Source organism: Podarcis muralis, chromosome Z (genome assembly GCF_964188315.1).
Source record: "Podarcis muralis chromosome Z, rPodMur119.hap1.1, whole genome shotgun sequence".
In the NCBI taxonomy this organism is placed as follows: domain Eukaryota; kingdom Metazoa; phylum Chordata; class Lepidosauria; order Squamata; family Lacertidae; genus Podarcis; species Podarcis muralis.
Window position 1 is genome coordinate 49,058,692 of NC_135673.1, and position 23,896 is coordinate 49,082,587.

At 46.1% G+C, this 23,896-nt stretch overlaps 1 protein-coding gene across 1 annotated transcript in view; it reads right to left on the minus strand.

Moving 5' to 3' along the window:
- Positions 1–5,375: 5,375 nt before the first annotated feature.
- GPC4 (glypican 4) overlaps positions 5,376–23,896 on the minus strand; it is an 86,290-nt gene continuing 67,769 nt past the window's right edge. The window contains exons 4-9 of the mRNA XM_028715943.2: positions 20,793–20,958; positions 13,722–13,852; positions 13,044–13,190; positions 11,535–11,671; positions 9,816–9,991; positions 5,376–7,934 (exon numbers count right to left, since the gene is read on the minus strand). Of these exons, the coding sequence (XP_028571776.2) occupies positions 7,720–7,934; positions 9,816–9,991; positions 11,535–11,671; positions 13,044–13,190; positions 13,722–13,852; positions 20,793–20,958 (972 nt within the window). The 3' untranslated portion in view covers positions 5,376–7,719. The remainder of the gene's footprint in view (positions 7,935–9,815; positions 9,992–11,534; positions 11,672–13,043; positions 13,191–13,721; positions 13,853–20,792; positions 20,959–23,896) is intronic.

The following is a 23,896-nucleotide window of genomic DNA, read 5'->3' on the forward strand; positions in this document are numbered from 1 at the left end:
TTGCTCCTTGGGGAGGTCAATTCGGTGCTACTAATGCAGTGGTTTGGCTTCACCATGGAGACACACTCCATTGTCTCTCGAGACAGATAGTTGCCAACAACAACAACAACGAAAGGGTCTTTGACATCTTGAGAAGAGCAGAGCCCACCTTTGGGGCTAGCAAAACTAGAGTGGAATAAACAAGACACCCAGGGCCAGTCTCAAAATTTTTGATACCTGAGATAACCAGTGTGCTCCCTCCAAATTTTGTATGCAGACATCAGTCAGGCCAGGAGTTGAATCTTACTGTAATGCTGGCAACAGATCAGGATCCTCCGGGATGTTTTGGTGTAGCCCAAGAACTTAGGAAGCTGTGGGTGTCAAGGCGCAGCGCTCTCCTTCAGCACCTCATTGCTGCTTTTTGCTCCCTAATGTTCGTGTCTGAGGCAGCAGCTCCAGTCTGGGTAATAGAGAGCCATCCCTGCAGCCTCCAATAAACACATGCACACTTCCTTAAATCACATGGTATCTGCAAATCCCACAGAACAAAGCTATGTTAGGGGGAGCAGTTTTGACTTTTTAATATTTTGAAAGCTTGTTTTCACTCAGCCTTATGATTTCCCACCCCACTTTTAAGAAGCAAATTGTTCTAAAGTATTGCACTTAAGCAGAAGCATTTCTCTTTGTAAAGCAAAACTGTGGCCAGATGTGCTCTTCGTCCAAGTTCATGTGCACAGATTGGCATGCTGGAGTGACTGCAAAGTTGCACACTCTAGAACCACACACACACACTCCAAAGTGGAGAGATGTAACAGAAGTCTCCTTGATGAGAGGTCATCCTACACATGCTAGATCAAGGAATGAAATGGGCAGAAAGGACCTTACCACATTGCAGAGGCAGAAAACAGTGTTGGACCAGTGAGAACAAAGCATCTGACTCTTTGATCAGGCCAAAGACCCATCCATCACCCTGTTCTCACAGTCACCAACCAGATGCCTTGGAGAAACATGGAAGCAGGACATGACCACGAGTGTTCTCCCCCCTGTGATTCCCAGAATACTGCCTCCAAACCTGATCTTCATCCAGTGGCCTGAAACCCACAAGGACTTTGTGTCCTGACATAAGGTGTATCATTGTGGGGTCTCCACAATTCTGTGGTTCTTTTTGAAGAGGAGAAAAGCCGAGAGAGGGAGAGAAAAGGAAGGAGTCTGGGTGAGGGGAGGGAGAATCAAATGCAAGTGAGCGTAGTTCTTTAACAGTTGCATAGAATATATTTTAATTGCTAAGGCTGCAACCTTCAATGGACTATCTCAATTAGTCAGGCACTTACAAAAAGAGGAACAAACTACTTGTAACAGAGGCACTTGGGGGGGGGGGATTACAAGCCAGTACAGTGTTTAGAGAGGCACTCAGAGATTAAATGCCTCTTTTAAAAGGGACCCTGATGCAGTCGTCCACAATTCATAACGGCATGTTTTCCTGTTTTAATTATATGCAAATTTCTGCACTTCTAAGCAGCTCCATTTAATTCAAACTCATTTTACTCAATTGGCTTAAAAACCCCAATAATAACATGACAGCCCTATTTATAAAAACTTAGACGAGCCTCGCCTGGTCAGCTCAGAGGCCCGTCTAGCCCAGCATCCTGCATTCACGGGCGCCAACCTCACAAGTAGGACCAGAGTGCAATCTCTCTCTCCTGCGCTGGATTCCCAGCAGCTGGTGTCAAGAGGAGAGTGAGCAGCCTTGTCCTTTATGAGCTTGTCTAAACAGTCCAACTTGAGGGCCAACACTACATCTTGTAGCAGTGAGTTCCATAGTGTTAATTATGTGCTGTGTGGGGAAGTGCTTCTTTTTATTTGTCCAGAATCCCCTAACAATCTAAAACTTTGGCTATTACCCCAGGCTCTGCTATGATGTGAAGGAGAAAGGTTTTCAGTTCCTTTTACCCATGCCATGCAGAATCTTATATCCCTTTATCCTGCCCCCACTTACCTGCCTTGTTGAATAATTTTCTTCACTAAACTAAAAAGCCCCAAACATTGCAACTATTCCTCATGGGGAATTGCTTCAGCCCTTGATCATTTTGCTTTTGCATACCTCTTTGGTAATTGCAGTGGGTTATTTTTAGTTCTGACCATCTGCAGTGCAAATCTTCTGCTTCCTACAGTGTTGGAAATGTAACTCTACACTCTAGTCCACAATCCTGGGTTATTTTGGGCTAGCCATACCCACCTTTCCTAAGCCTTATATGATGTCTGACCTGGGAACCCCCCCTTTTTTTCAGCCCAACAGCTTCAATTTGAACTGGGCTTCAAAGGAAGAATTATGGCACACAAGCAGGGGGTGGGCTGCAACAATTTATCCACCACTTGCCCCAAAGTGAGAAGGAAAACTGATGTTGGGAAACCTAGGATGGCCTCCACATGCCCCCCTCCCTGGCCCTCCTACTGCAATTTGAAATTAAATTTCAAAAATTGGAAGATTCCTGGACTACTTTGACCAGCTCATGTTCACGCCAAATGCCCCACTGTTTTTTAACTTGTTGCATAAGGCAGAACTTCAAAAGCAAGGCGTCTGGGCATATGTTGCAGCCAGCCAGCTGACAAACATGTGTGGGGATGTAGTCATGAGCAGCAACCACCTCCATCCCCCATAGGACCTCCTTAAGGAGTGGGCGCAATGCAGACAGGCCCCCTTCCAAGTGAAGCAAAGCCCCACCAGATGAGCTCCCAGACAGTCCGGCTTCAGTGCTGGGAGCGGCGGTTTCAGACGTGCATAAAATTACCTCCTGGCCACCATCTTCATGATTCTCTTCAAATCCTTTGAAGAAAGCAGCCTCCCAGAGCCTGGGGTTTCAGGCTCTCTCCCTCTTCCATGTCCCCTTTGATGCCAAGGAACCTTTGTGCATTGCAGAGAGGTCAGAGGCATTTCCCCTGGTGTGCACTAGCTTCACACTTATGGGGATATGGGGAAGTCTGTAGAGCCTCTCACAAAATCATCTTCCCCACACAAAAAATTTGCTTGAGATCTGCTCAGCTGGAATCTGCTCTCAGGTCTCTGGATGACTTTATATTTATATGCGCTGTTGGTGTAATCTGGCACCAGCAGAGCAAAAGCACTAACAGGATCATACAGACACAAGACCTCCTCTGTTTCTTGACACTTTTGCAAACATTGCAATCTGGGTGGCTTTAAGGATTCCATGAGAACTAGACACTCATAGAATCATAGAGTTGGAATAGACCACAAGGGCCATCGAGTCCAATCCCCTGCCAAGCAGGAAACAAACACTCATTCAATCACTCATTCAATCACATAACAAAAACAAGACTGAAATTCATAATTTTAAAATATTTAGCCACCATTATGGTGCAGTGATCCTGACTGAACTTCTACAACCACTGTGTTTCTGTATTCACAGTTAAATAGAAATTTCACATTTACGGCACAGCATGCACAGAAAAGCAGGAAATGCAAATTTCATCATTCTACGCTTACTTCGGCTTCTGTAGCCTCTTAGATGACACCATGTCATTTTATTTTATTATATAAAATGGAGGACACTCCCCCCCCCCGGTCCTTTTATTGGTTAGGGGGGTAAAGTCCATTCAAATATCACAAGTTCCAGGAATTGCTTTGGTGCTTTACAATGGTGGAGCCCCATCTGCATCAAAACAACTTAATGAAAAATACTTAGTAGGCCATTAGTTATATAAAAAGGTAAAGGTAAATGGACCCCTGACCATTAGGTCCAGTTGCGCATGACTCTGGGGTTGCGGCGCTAATCTTGCTTTATTGGCCGAGGGAGCCGGCGTACAGCTTCCGGGTCATGTGGCCAGCATGACTAAGCCACTTCTGGCGAACCAGAGCAGCGCACGGAAACGCCGTTTACCTTCCTGCCGGAGTGGTACCTATCGATCTACTTGCACTTTGACGTGCTTTCGAAATGCTAGGTTGGCAGGAGCAGGGACGGAGCAACGGGACTCACCCCGTCGCGGGGATTCGAACTGCCGACCTTCTGATCGGCAAGTCCTAGGCTATGTGGTTTAACCCACATATGGGATATATATATGGGATATATATATAATATATATATATATGCTTTCGTAGATTTTCACGGGTATAGGAATGCAGGTTTTGGTGTCCTCGGGTGTCTTCCCGTGTAAAAGTTGGGGTGTCTAGGTATATATATATATGGATTAATGGAAATTCTGAGGGCAGGGGGGTTGTTGTTGGGTACACCAAATGGGCTATTCCCCCCCCCCCCTTTTAAGAGGATAATTTACAAGCCTTTAAAAACAACCCAGGAATACCCTGTGGCCCAGCTTCTCACAATTGCGCACACATTTTGACATATGTAAACTTCACAGGAGCTTGATGAGTTCAGGAGAATATCAGAAGTTTTTTTTAAGCCAGTGCCAAACCATCCACACACAACGTTGTGGGAGTCAAGCGAGGAAGACGCTGGTGTGAACAGGCTCTTTGCATAGTTGAGGATCCAGAAAAGTCCTATTATTCTGTATGTAGACCAAGCTCCCCCATAGCTCGTTTTCTCTTCTGAGCTCTACTCAGTTTTATTTCTCACAACTCCCCTGCCCGCCCCCAGCTGGCAGAGGCTCCAAGAAACTCCATGTTTCACTGCAGCCCATTTAAATCTCGCTGGCAAGCTCATTAGCCACCAGCCAGCAAAATAAAACGAAGGAGTTATCCACCTAGATCTTATTGGGACATACTCACAACAAACCCCGAGAACATAAGGTTGATTTGTGTTATTTCATTACTGAAATGCATATAACAACCCCCCTTTATTATTGTTGTTGTTGTTGTTGTTGTTGTTCTTTTCTTTGAAAAGAGGAAAACAAGGGGTTGGGAAGTAATACATCCAAATCCAGTTCATTAGGAGCCATGGAAACCCTTGGCAGAAAAGGCTCATCTGAAATCCTTTTGTCCGGCCCAAGAACTGAAAAGGGAAACAGCTGGTCTTAGTTTGAGGCTCAGAATTAAAAGCAATCTAACGAGATCTATAGGGGATCACTCCTTTGGCTGTGTGCTGTAGGCCCTGGTTGCTGGTATTTTCTTCTTCAGTGTAACAGCACTAAAAACAAAATAAAAAACTTTGGGAGGGAAATTCCTCAGAAATGAGGTAGTTTCTTAGTCACCGGCACATTTCCCCCCACAACTCCTTAAAGCAACAGTTATTTACAATTCACCCCGCTCTTTCCCATGCATACATTTATAACCTTTCTCAGGTTTTCTGTGACCAGCTTTCAGCAACAGGACCCCTCCACCCCCCGCAAAAAACCCCAACCAATAGAAACACCAAACATCTAGCCAGAATTATGTCTGGCTTAGTAACATGGTGTTTTAATAAATAAATGGCTACTTCTGGAAATATTATGCCTCTCAGGAGCAATTTATTTAGTATCTCAGCCAATACAATTCTGTCTTTTATATAAAGGTTCTTCTTTTTGGGGGGTTCAGTGCGGGGGGTGGGGGATGTGAACAAAAACCCCAACCCTGATCTACCAAGCAATTAATGTTTCAGTATAAAAATAGAAGGAACAACCCGAACACACACACACCCCGCTTACAATACAACACAGGATAGCAATAAATCCCCCTCTCATGATGTTCCTTGTTCATTCTTTCTCTTTTACCCTCAGCCAATTGTTCTCAGAGTCAGAGTGACACAACGATGGCTGAACTAGGGAGAAACTTCCAGAAAAGTTTTTAGTCTTCCTGCAGACTTCACATGTATCATTCTATTTAAATTGATTTTATTTGTTCACCCCTCCCCCCCAATATAAAAATATATACATTTATCCAGGAGTTTCCAGTTGCCTCAGTATAGCCCCCTCTGAGGTTAGAGGTAAGTGGGATCTTCCAAGAAAGAAGGTTGCAAATCTTGCCTCACATCAGCCTCCTTCCTTTCCCTCTCGGTAAAATCTCTCAACCTCACCTGTTGCCTAAAAGTCTGTTCCTGGAAACCCATTAAAAACCCACCAGCTGTTAATGTGGCCTATTACCCCTCAGTCGCTGTTGACTGTGACAACCATCTTCCCTAACCATTGGCCATGAAGGCTGGAGCTGTGATCCAAAACATCTGGAAGAGGTCTAAACACATCACATGGACCAGTCTTCCCATTTTCCATTTGGTGAGAAAAGCAGTATACATTCAAACCACTATCATATCACTTTATGGCTTCAAGTCATAGCTTCCTACAAAGAATCCTGGGAGCTGCAGTTTGCTAAGGGTGCCGATAGTTGTTAGGAGACCCCCTGTTCCCCTCAACAGAGCTACAATTCCCAGAACTCTGTGGGAAGAGGGATCAACTGTTAAACCACTCTGGGATTTGTAGCTCTGGGAGGGGAGCAGGGGTCTCCTAACAACTTTCAGAATGCTTAATGAACTATGGATCCAATGATTCTTTGGAAGAAGCCGTGGCTGAAGTCATAAAGTGATATGATACTGCTTTAAAAGTATAGAGCAGATGGGACCTAAATCTATTTCCCTGTGTGAAACAGCTTGCAGAGTAGCAGTCCCAGTTTGACACCAAGGAAGCGTAGCAGATATTGTACCTAGGAATGACACTGTCAAAACTAGGAAGGGGTTCTGGAAGCCAAATGTTTGCTCCAGTTAAAAATTGGGTGCTGGGAGGCTGTGGAATCTCAGAGGAGCTGGGGGAGGGGCAGAACCCCATATATCAATGGTTCCCAATTAGCTGCAGACACACACCCCCCCCCCCCCGTTTTCAAAAGCCAAGCCATGGACCTCCTACTTTTGAAATTTTTGGTATCTCTTATGGTAGTTGGGGGCCTGCAGAGCACCAACTGGGAACCACTGCCATAAATGCACCTGGGTAATTTCTTGGGGAAGGGCTGGGGGAGATGATGATTTGCTTTCCACAGCTGGGAACAAGGTGTGCAAAAGCTAACCGTTCACATTCTGTTCTAAAGATTGGAACACCCTACAAAGAAATTAGCCCCTTTCCTCTCCTAGGTAAGGCATCTGAGCGTAATGGATACATGTGGGAACTCAACATTATACAAAGAAGTGTCTGTTTGCTTGAGAGGCAGCTTCTTTCAGTGCCCATGAAATATGATGATTTTTTTCTTAAAAAAACCTTTTGCCTCTGTACAGATAATTTCATGTGGGTTGGGTTTGTGTGTGTGTGTGTGTGTGTGTGTGTGTGTGTGTTTTGAGGGAGGGGAGAGATATCATCCTTGCCAAGATAGGACTCTGGTTCAGCCATTTGTTTTGCAGGGAACAGGCTAAAATAAAATAAAAGGAAAGGGGTTGTGGCGAGGCAAGAGAGAAATGGGCTATTTAAAAACAACAAAAACAACAACACAAAAGCAATGCTACCTACAGGCCTGTATATACAACTTAGTTCACCACATCTATTGTGGTTTCTCAGTCAACAGGTCAGACTAACTGGTCCAAATCCTCACGTTCATCTTCCCCTTCCCAAAAATTCAGAGAGAGAGAGAGAGAGAGAGGAAGAAAAAAAGAGAGAGAGAGATCTTGGAAAAACTCATGAAACCCAGCGGCAACATGGTAAAAACTGTACACTGCTGTCCATTAACTTACAAATCACACACCCCTCCTCCCTGCCCCCCCCCAAGTCACTTGATGGTACAAAAGTGAAATCGGGTGCCTATTCGGGTGCCTGTTTCGTTTTAATAGCAGTCATTTTCCACCCTCAAAAAGTAAAAGAAAGAAAGGAGTGGCACAGTTATCTCCACTGTCTCTGCACGGCCAGGAAAAAGAGGGTGCTGAAGAGGAGAGGTGCTTCCAAGGAGGCCACCCTGGGGGAGGCACTGCCGGGGCTGGCATTCTTGTCCATTTTGTTGGTGTTCTGTTTGACTTCTGTTGCATTGAACACAAATTCGGGAGAGCACTGCTGCATGTCACAGCCACTTCCACTGCCTTCTCCGCTACTTTCATCACCTGGAAGAATTGCACAGACAGTTTGTTTAGCTCCACAATTCTAGCATTCTATTCAGATTCACTATATTATGAGTTTGGAGCAAAACCCATCTGCCAACTCCTCACCAAAGAGGCAAGAGGCAAAATTTGGACAGGAGTCAGCTGCAAACAACAAGTGAAATTCAGGGTGTGTCATTTTAGATGGGGGGATATAATTTTTGCAAATTTCTTCAGTCAGGGGGTATTTAAAAATATGTTTTTGGGTATGAGGAATTTGAATCTGCTACTATTTTTGTGAGGCACATAAACTGCTTTAGGAAAACCAAAGAATTTTAATATTGCCTTTTGAAAATGTCAGATAATGGTAAACAACAACAATAAAAAAAATATATTAATCTATAACTGCAAGTACTTGGCAATCATTTTTAATGATTTCTATGCAATTCTACACACATTTTACTTACCAAGCAACACCAAATTATGTTTATTTAATCAAAATATCTTTTCAATTCCTAAGCCTTACTACAACTTTTTAACACTCTCTCTTTTTTGGAAATTGAAAGTTTTAAAGTTCAACATATGCAGTGCAGAGCAAACGTCATCCAGACTGGGCCAGCACCTCCCCACTCTTTTTGTTAAGGAAGCCCATCAACTCCAGACTCAAAAATTGCAATTCACCTTTGAGCCTGGTTCGGTGCTCCAGCAGGTGCAAAACACTGCGGCGGCTAGACTGTTGATGGGGACAGACTCTTGCCAGCACCTAACTCCAGGGCTCAAAAGTCTACCCAAGCTGCCAAATAAGCTCAAGGGCCAGGTCTACAGTTTTTGTATTCCATTACAAGGATTCTTAACAATTTGATTCATTATATCCCTGACTGATCACTGAGGCCTTCCGGGGAGTCATTGTTAGTGGTCCCCCAGGACCTGAATGTATGGCTCATATCTGCAAGGAGCTCTGTGTGCCCAAGTTTATGGAACTTGATTCCAGTTGCCTCCAACGCCCAAGTGATCTATCTGCAGAATGAAAGGCTGTTCACCAAGTGATCACTCTCATGCTCCGCATTCTACCACTAGTCAGGCTCGCATCATTTTGCCACATGGTAAATTGGTAAATCTTAAAAAGCAGAGACATCACCTTGCCAACAAAGGTCCGTATAGTAAAAGCTATGGTTTTCCCAGTAGTGATGTATGGAAGTGAGAGCTGGACCATAAAGAAGGCTGGTCACTGAAAAATTGATGCTTTTGAATTATGGTGCTGGGGGAGACTCTTCAGAGTCTCATGGACTGCAAGAAGATCAAACGTATCCATTCTTAAGGAAATCAGCCCTGAGTGCTCACTGGAAGGACAGAACGTGAAGCTGAGGCTCCAAGACTTGGGCCACCTCATGAGAAGAGAAGACGCCCTGGAAAAGACCCTGATGTTGGGAAAGATGGAGGGCACAAGGAGAAGGGGACGACAGAGGACGAGATGGTTGGACGGTGTTCTCAAAGCTACGAACATGAGTTTGACCAAACTGCGGGAGGCAGTGGAAGACAGGAGTGCCTGGCGTGCTCTGGTCCAGGGGGTCATGAAGAGTTGGACACGACTAAATGACTAAACAACAACAAAATTCGTAAATTCTTTCCATGCTTCCAGCACCCAGTCAGATCTCTGGGAAAATCAGAGGAATGCAGAAGAATCCTACGCACCCCTCCATTTTGCAGAAACAGACCCTCCAGGCATCCTAGAACTTCAATAAGCTCTAGATATATGGCCAGGAGCCTGGCATTCTCCAAAAGTCGATGGCCTCCAGCTCCCATCAGCGTGGTCAGTTGTCTGGAATGATGGGTGCTGGAATCCAGCAACATCTGGCAAGCCTCAGGTTCTCTCTCATTGCCTTGGGAAAACTCATCTGCACTTACTTATATCAATGAAGTCAACATCATTCCCGTTGTAGGCATTCTTCATCTTATTGGTCATCACGCGGAGAGCCATGATTTGCCGGCGAATCACCATGTCTGGCTTCAAGGTGTCAACTTGCACTTCAGGATTGGTCGCCTGGTTGGCTAAGCCGTTTGCTGTCACTGCGTAGACATACCTGTGAGAAACAGCATTCACTCCATCAGAGGCCACTCAGTCAACGGTCAGCAATGGTCATGATGAGGGATGAATGGAACAGACAGTGGGAGAGATGACGTTGTCTTCACACCCCTCTTCTCTGCTCAAGAACATAGGAAGTTGCCTTATACAAAGTTAGACCATTTGTCCATCAAGCTCAATATTGTCTACACTAACCAGTAGTGTTTCCACAGGGGGCATCTCCAGTCATACCTGGAAACTTCTGCATGGAAAGCACAGCTGCCCTACATGCATTAATAACTTTCCAATGCCAGGTTGAATGAGTCATCATTAGCAACTGTTTCTGAATGGCCACTGTTATTACTGCAACTACAGTTGCCTATATTTTTTTGTATTTTTGACCTCGCTGCTTACTATTCACCACCACCACTGTCCCACAAACTCTGTGTTTATCTACCTATCTACTATCTATCTATCATCTATCTATCATCTATCTATCTATCTATCATCTATCTATCATCTATCTATCTATCTATCTATCTATCTATCTATCATCTATCATCTATCTATCATCTATCTATCATCTCTATCTATCTATCTATCTATCATCTATCTATCTATCTATCTATCTATCTATCTATCTATCATCTATCTATCTATCATCTATCTATCTATCTATCTATCTATCTATCTATCTATCTATCATCTATATCTATCATCAACACAAACACCTGTAACTCAGGATCGCACTTCATGGATCTGAAGAGGGTTCTAGATCAGGCCAACAGCTCATCTAGTCCAGCAGGCCAACCAAATGCCAATGAAAGCTTGTTAGCCTCTTTGGCCAGGTTCACACAAACGCTAATGCAGCATTTATTGAACCATGGTATATTAAACCATGGTTTAAACCATGTGTGAACGCTGCCCAGCCACTGAACTACAGTATGGTGTGCTTACTGCCAGCAAACCATGATCTGAAGCCATGGTTTGTTGTAGGCTTGCAAGTTCTTAGATTTTTAAACTATGGTTTGGCATTGCATTGGCATTAACCATGGTTCATTTGGCCACTCTGAATGCTCACCAAGCCACAAAGGCATGAGGCAAGTGCAGCTGGGAAATGAACTGAGTTTTGGAAACACATATCACAGCTTGTTTAATCTCCTCTGGGACAACTCATGGTTTGTTAGCAAGCCACGGCTTAGCTTTATGTGAGAATGAGGCATTCTGTTATTTTATTTTTCCACCAGACTAACATACCCACCTAACACAGGGTTCCTGTCTGGAATCTGAATCCTGAACCAATGCATTCCAATTAAAAGAAAGGAGATTCCACCTAAACATTAGGAAGAACATTCTGAGGGTATGAGCTGCTTGACAATGGAACAGACTACCTTGAAAGGTTTGAGGCTTCATTTGAGGTTTTTAAAGAGAGGTTGGATGGCCACCTGCCAGGGATTGTGCAGCTATGATTGTCAGGTGGTTGGACTAGATGACCCTTGTGGTCCCTTCCAACCCTACAATTCCATGATTCTATGAAAGGAGGAATTGGGCTTCTTCCAAACCTGCTTTTGTCACTTCCGTTCCAGCACTCTTCTTCATTGATGCTGTCAGCAGCCATCTTCTCATTGCTACAGATATTGCTGGGAAGGGAGGACCAGAATTTCTTGGCTTGCTTGAGCCTTTCCTTCACATCTGTCACCTGTTGGTCAAAGAGTATCATCAAAGTTACTCTTCCTTTGCTCAGCAAAACAACCCCAGAAAAAAGAAGCTGGCTTATGCCACTGATCCATCTAGTTCAGCATTGTCTGCACTGACAGGCAGTGGCTCTCCAGGGTTGCAGGCTGGAGTCGTCATCCCCCCAGCCCTACCTGGGGAGTCTGGGACCTTCTGCATGCAGAGAAGATGCTCTGCCATTGAGCTATTCCCCTTCCCTCTCTCACAGCGCTGGAACTTGGGGTCTCTTAACGAATTTGGCAGGCAAACAGCTTTTGTGCTGCCAAAAGGGCACCCAGCTTGGATGGCTTTAAAAAGAGGATTAGAGAAATCTGTGAAGGATAAGGCTACCCACGGTTACCAGCCATGAAGCTATGTTCTGCCTCCACAGCCGGAAGCAGTGTCCTCTGAATACCAATAGCTGGGAACTGAAAGGAGGAGAGGTGCTGTTTTGCTCAACTTTCCAAAGTCATCTGAGTGGCCACTGTGAGAAAAGCGGATCAGACGCAAGGTCCATCTAGAGCAGGACCAAGCCTCCTAGCGGTCAACCAGATGCTCCTAGAAAGCCCACAAACAGGGACTGAAGAGAAAAGGTTTCTTAAAAGCAGCTTTTATAGCCTCTGGTGCCTGCTGCTCCATGGGAAACTTTGAAACAGACTGAAGAGCTCCTTCATTTTTTCAGAGCATTGCATTTTGATCCAATCAATGTCAGCGACGCTTTGTTCAGTGCTGCTGCTGAAGCCATTGACAGGCCAGCCGAAAAGGCTTGTTAGGCCAGATCACGGCCCAGACTGCAGCCTTCTTCGTGTGCCTCCTCCATGAGAGGTCCAGTGAGCAGCAACACGAGAACAGGCCTTTTCTGTGGTGGCTCCTTGTTTGTGGCATGCTCTCCCCAGGGAGGCTTGCCTGGTGCCTTCATTACATATATTTTGGCATCAGGCAAAAACATTCCTCTTCTACCAGACAAAGTGTGTGTGGGGTGTTGTTTTGTTCGTTACTAAGTCTAGTAACTAATTTTATAATGAATGATTTTAGAGTGTTGTTTATGCTGTACTTTTGTACTGTTTTATTGTTGTTAGCCGCCCTGAGCCCAGCTCCGGCTGGGGAGGGCGGGATATAAATAATTTTATTATTATTATTATTATTATTATTATTATTATAGTACCACTGAGGTTTTATACTGTAAACTGCCCTGTGACCCACTGATGACAGGTGGTGTAGAAATGTAATAAATAATAACAATAATGAGCCTTCAGGCCTGTGGGCCACCAGCTCGGCAGCGCTGCTCTATGCAGGGGAGAGAAGACCCCCATTCCTAGTCATGTTGAACCACACACCACAGATCTCTGTATACCCACCAGTCTATCTAAGCTGGTGCCAGCTGCTGTGGTCGGCCTCTCCTCTGGGTTGTAGGGTCTGAAACGGGCACTAAAGCTGCTTTCTGAAATGGAGCGAGACGTCCGGCTCTGCGCAAGTGTCTTGGGCTGCCCACACCCTTGGAAAACCTGAATTGACGGGAGACACATAACAGTATCAGAAGTTTGATTTTGTGCATCTTTGTTCTTACCTCCTGCCCACTTCTTGCAGCCATTGTGCCAGTAGTTTGAAGTTAACATGCTAGACTGCAATACAGATGTTTTCTGATTTAGCACAGCAACTGCTAGCTGACCAGCTCAGCTTCCTGACTCTTTATAGGGATGGTTTAACCTTGAAAAGTAGACAACTTTATCCCTTGAGCTTTCAGTTTCTACTCCTGCCTTAAAAAACAAACAGTCATTCCCCCATTAAAAAAAAATAAAATCCAGGTAATTTGACAACTCAAATTATGCAATCCAACCAAACTAATGTAATTACATTTTTTTTAAAAAAGTATGTCAAGAGATGAAAAATAATTAAAAAGTAATTCATAATTATAGTGAGGTCATGGCGCCTCGTGGCTTGGAAACCTTGATTTCATTAAGATGAGTTTCTCTCTCTCTCTCTCTCTCTCTCTCTCTCTCTCTCTCTCTCTCTCTCCAAATGCAAAATGCCCTCACCTTTTGGGAGACCTGCATGCTGTTCTCCTGCATGTTCATTATGGCATCAGAGATCTTCACATCAATCGGGTCCATGACGGATTCAATGTTGAAAGGGCCCTCCAGCCTCTCCGCCACCATGAGCATGGAATCTGAGGCAGAATACAGGAACAGTGGGGTGGAGGGTTGTGGCAGATGCAATGAGTCAATCTTCCCCACCCGAGTACCCTCCAGATGTTTTGGACAGCATTGCAATCCCAGCCAGCATGACCATGTTGGCCACTGATGTCACAAAACTACCGAAAGGCCTGCTTACTCTGCTGGTCTTGCTGAGCTTTTTCACATCACGGGTTTGCTAGCGAGGGGGCAGGGAATGGCAATGTGTGAGTCACTGGATACCCAGTTACAATCTATTATACTGCCCCCCCACCACACCAGCTTCCCAACAGCACCTCTCCTGCTCATGCTGATGAAACAAGGAGAGTAAACAACGTGGAAATCTGGAAAATTCTCTAGGAATGGTTTCAGAAACCAAGGAAGGCAGCTTTTCTCCCAGCTTTCCACTTCCTCACACCAGTTCCCATATGGGCTTCCTGCTTGCCTCCCCCTCCCCATTTGCCTTCTGAGCCCCAGGGGGAGGAAGAGATTCCAGGCTCTTCAAACTGCACCCTCCCCTGAAATTTTGCAATCAGAGCAGATTGTCTAAAATAAATAATACCATCTGCCTTGTTTATTCATGCTGCATTTCAAGTTTTCCTGTTTCATTTCTTTTTATATATATAAAAAAATCAGAACACCCATGCACACACCCTCTCCGCTGAAGGGCTTCCATCCCTTGTATATATTTACATTGTTAGCTTATTGGTGGCAGGAATCAGCCGAGGAACATTAAGGAAACTAAGTGTTTTATGGCTCTGAATACTGGTTGCTGAGGAGCAAAATTCAGGGATAGTGCTCAAGTTCTGCTTCCAGGCTTCCGAAAATGCCATCTGGCCAGCCTCAGGGTGTTGGACTAAATGGACCCGATCCAGCAGCCAGGCTGTTCTTGTGATCCCAAGTAGAGGTGTAGTGGTTGAAGATCCATTTCTATCCTTGCAGCAGGGCTCCTGTCTCCAGCACCCCGCAGCCGCCCAATCAGCATGGAAGGGGAGCTTTCTAGCCACGGAGCCTTCTCACCCCTTGTGCTGATTGGAGCCCATCAGACACTGAGGATTGACTCCCAGGGTCACTCTGGAGAAGGGGTGCGGGAAGAACTCTAAAGAAGAGTTGTTCTGTATGCTCCAAGAAGCATTTGAGAACACTGGGGACAGAAGGTGCTTCTGTTTCAAGAAAGTGGTGCGCAAGCCCTTTTAAGCACATTGGAACTTCTTAAGTCACTCCAAAATAAGATATTGGAGCACTCCAAATCATTTACCTGTGTACATGAAATGAACACAAGTAGATCTAGCAGAAAGGCCATGCAGGCAGTGATAATTGCAATGCATCTCTAGTTAGTATTGCTGCATAGTTGTAAGGCATTTGTATAATCTTAGGAAAGTGCTTGTGGACAAGCCTGTGACTATCATGAAGGGACCTTGCACATCTGAATTTGCCGTGCCACAAATGCTCCTAAAGCTGAAAGAAGACTCTTTGTAGCCACAGGCCAAATGAAGTGGCCCCTATGCCAAACCCCACCTGGGTGATTTCAGAAAGGCTTGTGAAAAATGGATATTTGCAAGGGAAGAGGCAGCCACTCCCTTCCAAGGCACAGACCTTCTGCATTACCCATGAGTGCCTGCTAAGCACCAATGCAAACCATGCTCATCCTCACTCCATGTTTGCATGGCGAGGCCCTGTGACAACCCTATTCCCGAAGCTGCAAATAACCAGACACCACACAGCTTATTGGATTTTTGGGATCAAATAATGCCACAACTTTATTGGTTGCAGATGTGAAAAGTTTGGCCATGGGCACTGAGGTAAGCAATGGCACATGTCACTGACCCCCCCCCCCACCTGCCGCTATTGGCCAATTTGGCAGCAGGCGTTCGATCTGGCCAGCAATAGACCAGTGCATAGGGGAGATGCAGTGCCCACCTGCAAAGCTGCCCACCCGGGAAGGGCAAATGGACTGACCAAAGAGCTTCAGTAAATGCAGACCAAGGGATGGGACAGCTGGGCAAGGCATAGCCTGAGATGGAACTGCAGCCAGCTCCCATGACGCTCAGCTTTCAGCCTTTCTGAGCAATGACTGCTCCCATGAATATCCCTCATTGTACTAGGGGTGAAGAGGGGGAAATGGCTTTTGATGTGACAGCAAAATGGAAGCATTCCACAGGAAAGCAGAGCATGACTTAGAGCAATGCTCAGAGCTGCCTTGGTGAGCCAACAAGGCTGCCCCTGTTACAGCCAAGAGAAAATGTCTTGGTTTACGATAGATAGATAGATAGATAGATAGATAGATAGATAGATAGATAGATGATAGATATAGATAGATAGACACTGTAAAAAAGATACACACACAAAAAGTGGTATTCTTGTTGGTTTGTTTTTCAAAATAATCAATAAATTTGAAAGAGAGACTTGGGGGTGGGTGGGGACAGAAGAAGAGAAGAAAGAATGGATCTCTGGGTTATGTGGTGTCTTTGTCCAACCTCGTGGCCAAGTAGAGCATTCCTGAATCGGGGCCTTGTGACCTGCAGCACACAAATCACCACTCAGGCATGCCATCCTTATTCAGGCTGGGAGGGGAGAGTGGGGGTGGGGGCAGAGGAGAGGACAGGAGGGAGGGAGAGAGAGAGAGAGAGAGAGAGAGAGGAGCAATCCAAGTTGCCAGCGCAAAGCATTCAGAGATAAGCACACTTCTGCTCTCAGAGGAAGGATACAGATGGAAACTCTTTCTGTGCTGGCAGGGGGCTGAAAGGGATGGGCCAAGAAGAAATTCATTTCATTGCAACCCATAATGAATCAGGTGGGAGACAGATGGCATTTTTGAAGGAGGGTGAAGTTTTCACTTTTTAAATGCAAGGATTTAGCGAGGTAGATGCGTTAAAGGTGCATGGGAATGACTACATCCTCGCTCCTGCTAAGATCTTGCCTGCCAACAAATCGTGATGAATGGTAAATCCCCCCCTCCCCCCCTCAACAGCATTGGGCTGTGGTTCAGGACAAGAGGGCTTTAGAATTACACAACTGAGGAGGTGGGCGGAGGCTGGGTAGAGGAGGAAGCAAGGTGCCCCAGGGCAAAGCTGATAATGGTTTGGAACAGCAGTAAGAGCTGCATGCTTGTTTACCTGGGGGTGGGGAAAATGCCTCCTCTCATGTGTACATTCCCTCCCCTCCCCCTACAATTAAGACCTGGCAGCTGCTGGATTCCTTTTAAGGCAGCCTTCCTCAGCCTTGGGTCATCCCCAGATGTTGTTGCAGTGCAACACCTCCACAAACCTCCAGCTTGCATGGACAATGCTCAGGGGCAGGCAGCCCTGGCAACATCTGGGGATGCAATGATGGGACAGGTGGCTTTATGAAGACTGGTCTGCTGTGACTTGGAGGCAGGGCATTCTTGGCTGTGGCACCAGAACTACAGACTCTCTTCCACAAGGTGGTGAACTAACTCATCCCTCCACCTGTTTCATCAGGCATTTGCTGAACACCTGAGCAGTGGAAGCTGCCTTCTAGCAGCAAGTCAGAATGTTTGTCTGTTGACTCAGTTTCATTGGCTCTGACCAGCAACATCTGCCTACAAGCTCTCAATGGCTGAGTGCCGTGGACAGGCTGGGTGCAGAGGAGTGCGTGGGAGGCACCAGCTGGGAAACCCCCAAGGGAACCTCCAGGGGAAGAAGGATCAGAGCCAGGGGACTGGTGGTGGGTCGACGATGCATGGTCAGAGCGAGAAGAGGGACCAGACTGGGAGGAGGAGGTGTCAGAAGCTGAAGAGGCAACAGGGTTTAGTGAGCAGGAAGAGGCTGGGGCAGAGAGCAGGAAAACATTGAGGCAGAAGCAGAGGCTGCAGAGGAGGGCGGCCAAGATGCAGAGAGGAAGCAGGCTGGTGAAGAAGCCAGGGAATCTCTCCTTCAGTCCCTGTAACTGCCCCTAGAGTTGCTAGGCCTGCAGTGTTTTGGTTTTTTTCAATAAAGAGTTAACTTCACTGACACCAGTGTTTTTCATTCTGACCTGGTCCTGACTGGCTCCTGACACTCCTCCCCATAACAACAGCCCTGTGAAGCAGCGACTGGCCCAAAGCCACCCAGTGGGAATTTGAACCGAGCACCCTCAGGTCCTAGGCAGGCACTCTAACCACTACACGACACTGGCTCTCTTGTTTTGCTAGTGCTCCTGCCTTCCCTCCTCACAAGGAGCTTTGCCTCTTGAGCCATTGTGAGTGGTGCAGAGGCCCCTACAATTAGCAGACTGTCCTCCTTTGTCGAGCTTCCTGGCACTCAGCCCTTCTCCTTTGAAACATTCTGCACTTTTTTGCTGCAACTCTTTTCAGCCCTGAGCTCTTCTGGTTATGGTCTTGGATGAATTAGCTAGTGTGCTCACATCCTCTCTGGTGAAACTGGGCTTCTGAAGGCTTGGTGCAGAGGCGCAGGACAAGGCAAGCCTCTGTAACAAGCCCCAAGAGGAAGGGATATCAGGCCTCTATGCCAAATAACACCCCTGCACACACAGAGAGAGAGAGGGAGGGAAAATCATCCGGAGCCATGGCTAGAACAGCCTGGCAAGGGAATCTAGAAAGGTTTTTAGCCCATGAAAAGGGCCATTGCTAGAGTGTAACTGTGTCTTGGCTACCTGGAAGAAGTTCCTGCTACAGCATCTGCAAGCCTTGTAATCTCCGCTACCAAGTTCTCAGGGAATGATGGGGTGGGGTGAGAAATTAAGTTCGGATCACCTTTTAACATGAACCTCTACTTTTTACCAACTACCTAACAAAATGTATACAGTACTTCGCATTTTGCGGTGCAGCTCTCTGACCAAAAACAGTGTGTAAAAATGTGTAAAGGTAAAGGTAAAGGGACCCCTGACCATTAGGTCAAGTCGCGAACGACTCTGGGGTTGCGGTGCTCATCTTGCTTTACTGGCCGAGGGAGCCAACATTTGTCCACAGGCAGTTTTTCCGGGTCATGTGGCCAACATGAAATGCCATTTACCTTCCTATTTATCTACTTGCACTTTGACGTGCTTTTGAACTGCTAGGTTGGCAGGAGCAGGGACCGAGCAATGGGAGCTCACCCTGTTGCGGGGATTCGAACCGCTGACCTTTTGATCGGCAAATCCTAGGCTCTGTGGTTTAACCCACAGCGCCACCCACATCCCATAAAAATGTGTATATCTGGTTATAAAACAAACAAGCAAACACACACACTCACACACATCTGCATGTATTAGTGGAAAAACAACAGGACTGGCTGTTTCTGTGACTGTATATGGTTTTAACTGTTTCCAACAACAAAATTTAAATGTTTGCAACCTGCCCTGGATGAAGAGCAGGGAACACATTTAATGATACTAATGATAAGAGGAACAATGATAATAAGAACAGAAACATAAAACAATGCAATGTATAAGGAAAAATTGCACACAAAAATGTGTCCCTTAGGATAAACAAGTACATCCATACCTTGGGTTACAGATGCTTCAGGTTGCGGGTTTTTTGGGTTATGGACCGCCAAAACCCGGAAGTACCGGAACGGGTTACTTCCGGGTTCCGGTGGTCGTGCATGAGCAGAAGCACTAAATCACGCTTTGCACATGCGCAGACACACCGCTGCGGGTTGCGAATGCTGCGGGTTGCGAACCTGCATCCCGCACAGATCACGTTCACAACCCGAGCGTCCACTGTACTAAAATGCTGGTGAATTTTCACAAGGACTTTTAAAAAGAGAGATCCAGCCTGATGCGGGAGAGTAGCAAAATGAACTTATACTAGAAAAGTTAGAAAGCGGGAGAAACCAAAATTGACACATTTGTCCACCCCTGTTCTCAGGATTTCCCCAAAGGACCCTGGGAATTGTAATTCCAGAGCTACTTAGGGTGGATTTCCCAGAAGGCTCAGAAGTCCTCTCCCTGCTCCACTGATAACAGAGCCAGCTATTTAGATGCCCGGAGCAGAAAATTTCAGTTGCATCCCAATGGAACTAAAAATATTCAAAAGGCCTAAAGAAGGGATAAGGAACCTTAGTCTTGTTGGACATTGGCCTTTTAAGTTTTGTGGATCATTACTTTACATTTTTTTGGATACAGTGCTTAGAGCTGTTCAGTAAAATGCTGTCAGAAAATTCAGCCAGGTGCTATATCACACTTTATACAGCATGGCTCTTAAAAGGTAAGGGGAGTGGCGGAAACCGAGAAAAAAATAATTTAATTAAATTATATTGGGGGGGGGGGAGATCCACTAACACATTGCTTTTCAATCTTTTTGAGTCTACAGCTCCCTTGACCAACTACATTGTTTCTGCGACTCCCCTGTGGGCTCAGGTGCCTAGTAGGGAAACCATGCTCTGAACCTCAGGAGCCCAGTTATGCCCCCCCTTGCCTGCAGAGCCAGCAGCCCCTCACCCCTTTTTGAACACCCTCCCTTGTGGTGTGTTCCCTCAGCCTCCTCTCCTCTCCCCTCTCCTTGGGAGTCCTCTAGCAGCAGCCCCTGTTGTCTGCAGCATCCCTGACCACCCTTCAAGGCACCCCAGGTGCCACAGCACACTGAACTAACAAATAAGGACTTTCAACACTTTCAGTGTCATAAAGTAAGTGTAAACTTCTATGCTTCAAAATGCTTATATTTGGGTCCATTACTAGTTAAAGAGCTAGCTAAAGAACTAAGCAACTAGTCTTAATTGTGGTGGTTTGGTGTAAATCTAGAGGAGTCTGACTTCTTTGTATCTTAACCTTATTTATTAACCTATCTCTTGTTCTTTCCCCTAGCTGACAACCTTCCTGGGATCCCTATTCTTGGGCAATACCTTATCAATTTATGCCAGCCATGTTGTTCTGTTTTTATTAAGCAGTCTATATACACTTTTCTAAATAATTAATTAAATCACACGGGGGTTTGTTTCATTTTGTTAATTCTCCATCGCCTGGTTTAAATAAACTGAACAAACAAGAGCCACTCACCTATGAAGTTATTCCACTCCGTGTCCAGCTCGCCTTGGTTGGCGAGGCAGCCCCTCATGACATTGAAACAGTAGTTGTAACACGGCTTGACAGCAACTAGGCCTTGGCAGTGCGGACAGTACATCATCTTCAGCAAGGCTTGGGCCCCCTGCGGTGTGGGGTTGACCTTTGCAGAGAACAAAAATAAAAGCATGGTGGAGGGGCCAGGAGGAGAACCACAGACAGAACTATTTTGTCTTTAACATTTATAAAGTGCCTACTATTTTCTAAGCACTGATACTAAAAGATACAGCAGACTCGGTATCTAACAGACACAGCACAAAAGGAAAAAGGAACAGAGTGGGACAAGGAAAGCAACAGCAGGACCAGCTGCTCCTTCACCAGCCCATGGACGGGGCCACACTGGTCTCCCCCGTGCCTTGCCATGAAGAAAAGCAGCTGGAGGAGGGAAGGTGTGCAGAGCCTGGAGAAAGGACTGTGAAGGAAGGAGTACAGTGGTACCTCAAGTTACAAACGCCTCAGGTTACAAACGATTCAGGTTACAAACTCCGCTAACCTGGAAGAGTTACCTCGAGTTGAGAACTGTGCCCCAGGATGAGAACGGAAATTGTGTGCTGGTGGCGCAGCGGCAGCAGCAGCAAGAGGCCCCATTAGCAAAAGCGTGCCTCAGGTTAAGAACAGTTTCAGGTTAAGAGTGGACCTCCGGAACAAATTAAGTTCGTAACTAGAGGTACCACTGTAATCCTATTTGTCATCTCTGGGACCCCCTGGGAATTTCACCAACGGTAGCCTGGAACTGGGTGCATGCAGGGCAGATGATGCGGGGAGCCCAAGGAAGCTCTGCAAGACCTGGATGCCTGCCCATTATCCCTGGAGTGACAGGCTAGGGTGCTGTCAGCAGGTTCCAAGAACCCTCGTTGTGAAATTTTGCAGGGAGGTGATCTGAGGCTGCATTCAGACATGGGGCTTATTTCATTAAGTTTTCCTGGTGATAACGCTTCTGTCCCCACTTCCAATGTTCCATTTACACGGCATTACCTTTTCCATTACAGAGCTGTGGTTTTTTGACCAACACACCAACAGGCCATGCTAAATTTAAATGGTGGCAAAAAACTGCATGCTGGGATACCACCCCCAAATTTCATCTCGTGAAATTACAACACAAAACTCCTGCAATTTTCTGAGTTAACAGGGCTGCAGGTGGACTTTTGCCTCTGGAAAGAACACAGGGAATGAGCACTACACTTCCATTAGATTTGCTGAACAGGCTTTCACGTCATGTGGAAGATTGCATAAAACATAGAAATCAGGTGAGGAAATGAGAGGAAAATGGAATAAAACACCGTCTGAATGCAGCCTGAGAGTTTGTTTGGATGAGAGGCAAAATTGATTTTTTGCCTTTGTACATGAGGGCGGTTTCCACACACACTCACACACCCCTCGCTATCCTCCACCAAGATAAAGCAAGAAGCGTGATCAGAGATGTTATCCTTACTGTGTTGTTTATATAACAAATTGTGCATATCACTCTTTCTTTCTTTCTTTCTTTCTTTCTTTCTTTCTTTCTTTCTTTCTTTCTTTCTTATTGAATTTATATACCACCCTATACTCGGAGGTCTCAGGGCGATTCACAAAATAGAATCAAAATAAAGGTAAAAAGGTAAAGGTACCCCTGCCCGTACGGGCCAGTCTTGCCAGACTCTAGGGTTGTGCGCTCATCTCACTCTATAGGCCGGGAGCCAGTGCTGTCCGCAGACACTTCCGGGTCACGTGGCCAGCGTGACAAAGCTGCATCTGGCGAGCCAGCGCAGCACACGGAACGCCGTTTACCTTCCCGCTAGTAAGCGGTCCCTATTTATCTACTTGCACCCGAAGGTGCTTTCGAACTGCTAGGTTGGCAGGCGCTGGGACCGAACGACAGGAGCTCACCCCACCGCAGGGATTCGAACCGCCGACCTTTCGATCGGCAAGTCCTAGGCGCTGAGGCTTTAACCCACAGCGCCACCTGCGTCCCAGAATCAAAATATCAAACCACAAAATACATAATCAAAATAAAAGCAGTAACAACCCAATAACCCCCTACCCCCCCCCCAGAACACATTTTAAAAGGGCCTAGGATGTCAATCAAATCAACCAAAGGCCTGGTTGAAAAAGGAATGTTTTTTGCCTGGCTCACTTGATTGTGATTGCACCGCTAAGTGGTTCGCAAGAAAAAATTCTAGTCAGGCAAATATACGGAAGGAGCGTGTGTGAAGCCTGGTTGTTGAGAGGTGTGGCCTGGGAAGAGTTTCAAAGGCCTGAGAAAGATGGTGTGTGTGTGTGTGTGTGTGTGTGTGTGTGTATGCGCGCGTACGTACACACACACACACACACACACACACACACACACACACACACACTTACTTGGCCTACTGAAGCTCTTTACCCCTGGAATAGAATGTGCTAGAAGTGGTTGTGGCTCGCTGGCACTTTGAAAAGCAGCGCAGCGCAACTCAGCAACATGTGCTGCAGAGTCAGGAGGTAGCATGTACAAAAAGACACATGTGCACGCGATGCGGTGATAAATCCTCCAGAAAGGCTTTGGGACTGTATTTAACTGGAAAGGAAAACCGTGCTACAGTTTAGGGTTTCAAGACTTAGATGTCAGAGCTGCATGTTAGCAAGTTTAAGGTTGGAACAAACAGTTCTCCAAGTCTCCAGATTTCCGTAGCTCTGCCTGCCAGCTGCATCTCACACAACAATTAAGAGCCCTTAACTGAGGAGTCTGGTGACCAGGAAACGAAGTCTGGTTGGTCGGCACCTTGGATTGGAAATCTTTGCAAAAAAATCTTTGCACCTGGCTTTAAAGAGTCCCCACTGCCTGGCTTTGCATCCTGTGGGCTGGAAACTTGGTTTTAAGTAAAAACCCAAGCTGGGGTGGGTGGGGGGTGGGATGTGACTGGTCCCACTGTTTGGAATGGTCTCCCTCACCGTTATTAAGGAACAGGGGACAACTTTGCACACACAGCTTTGCCCCTACAGGGAAGGAGAGGTCATAGGCCAGTGATAAGGACACATGTTCTACATGCAGAGAGTTCCAAAGTTAAATCCCCAATATTTCCAGT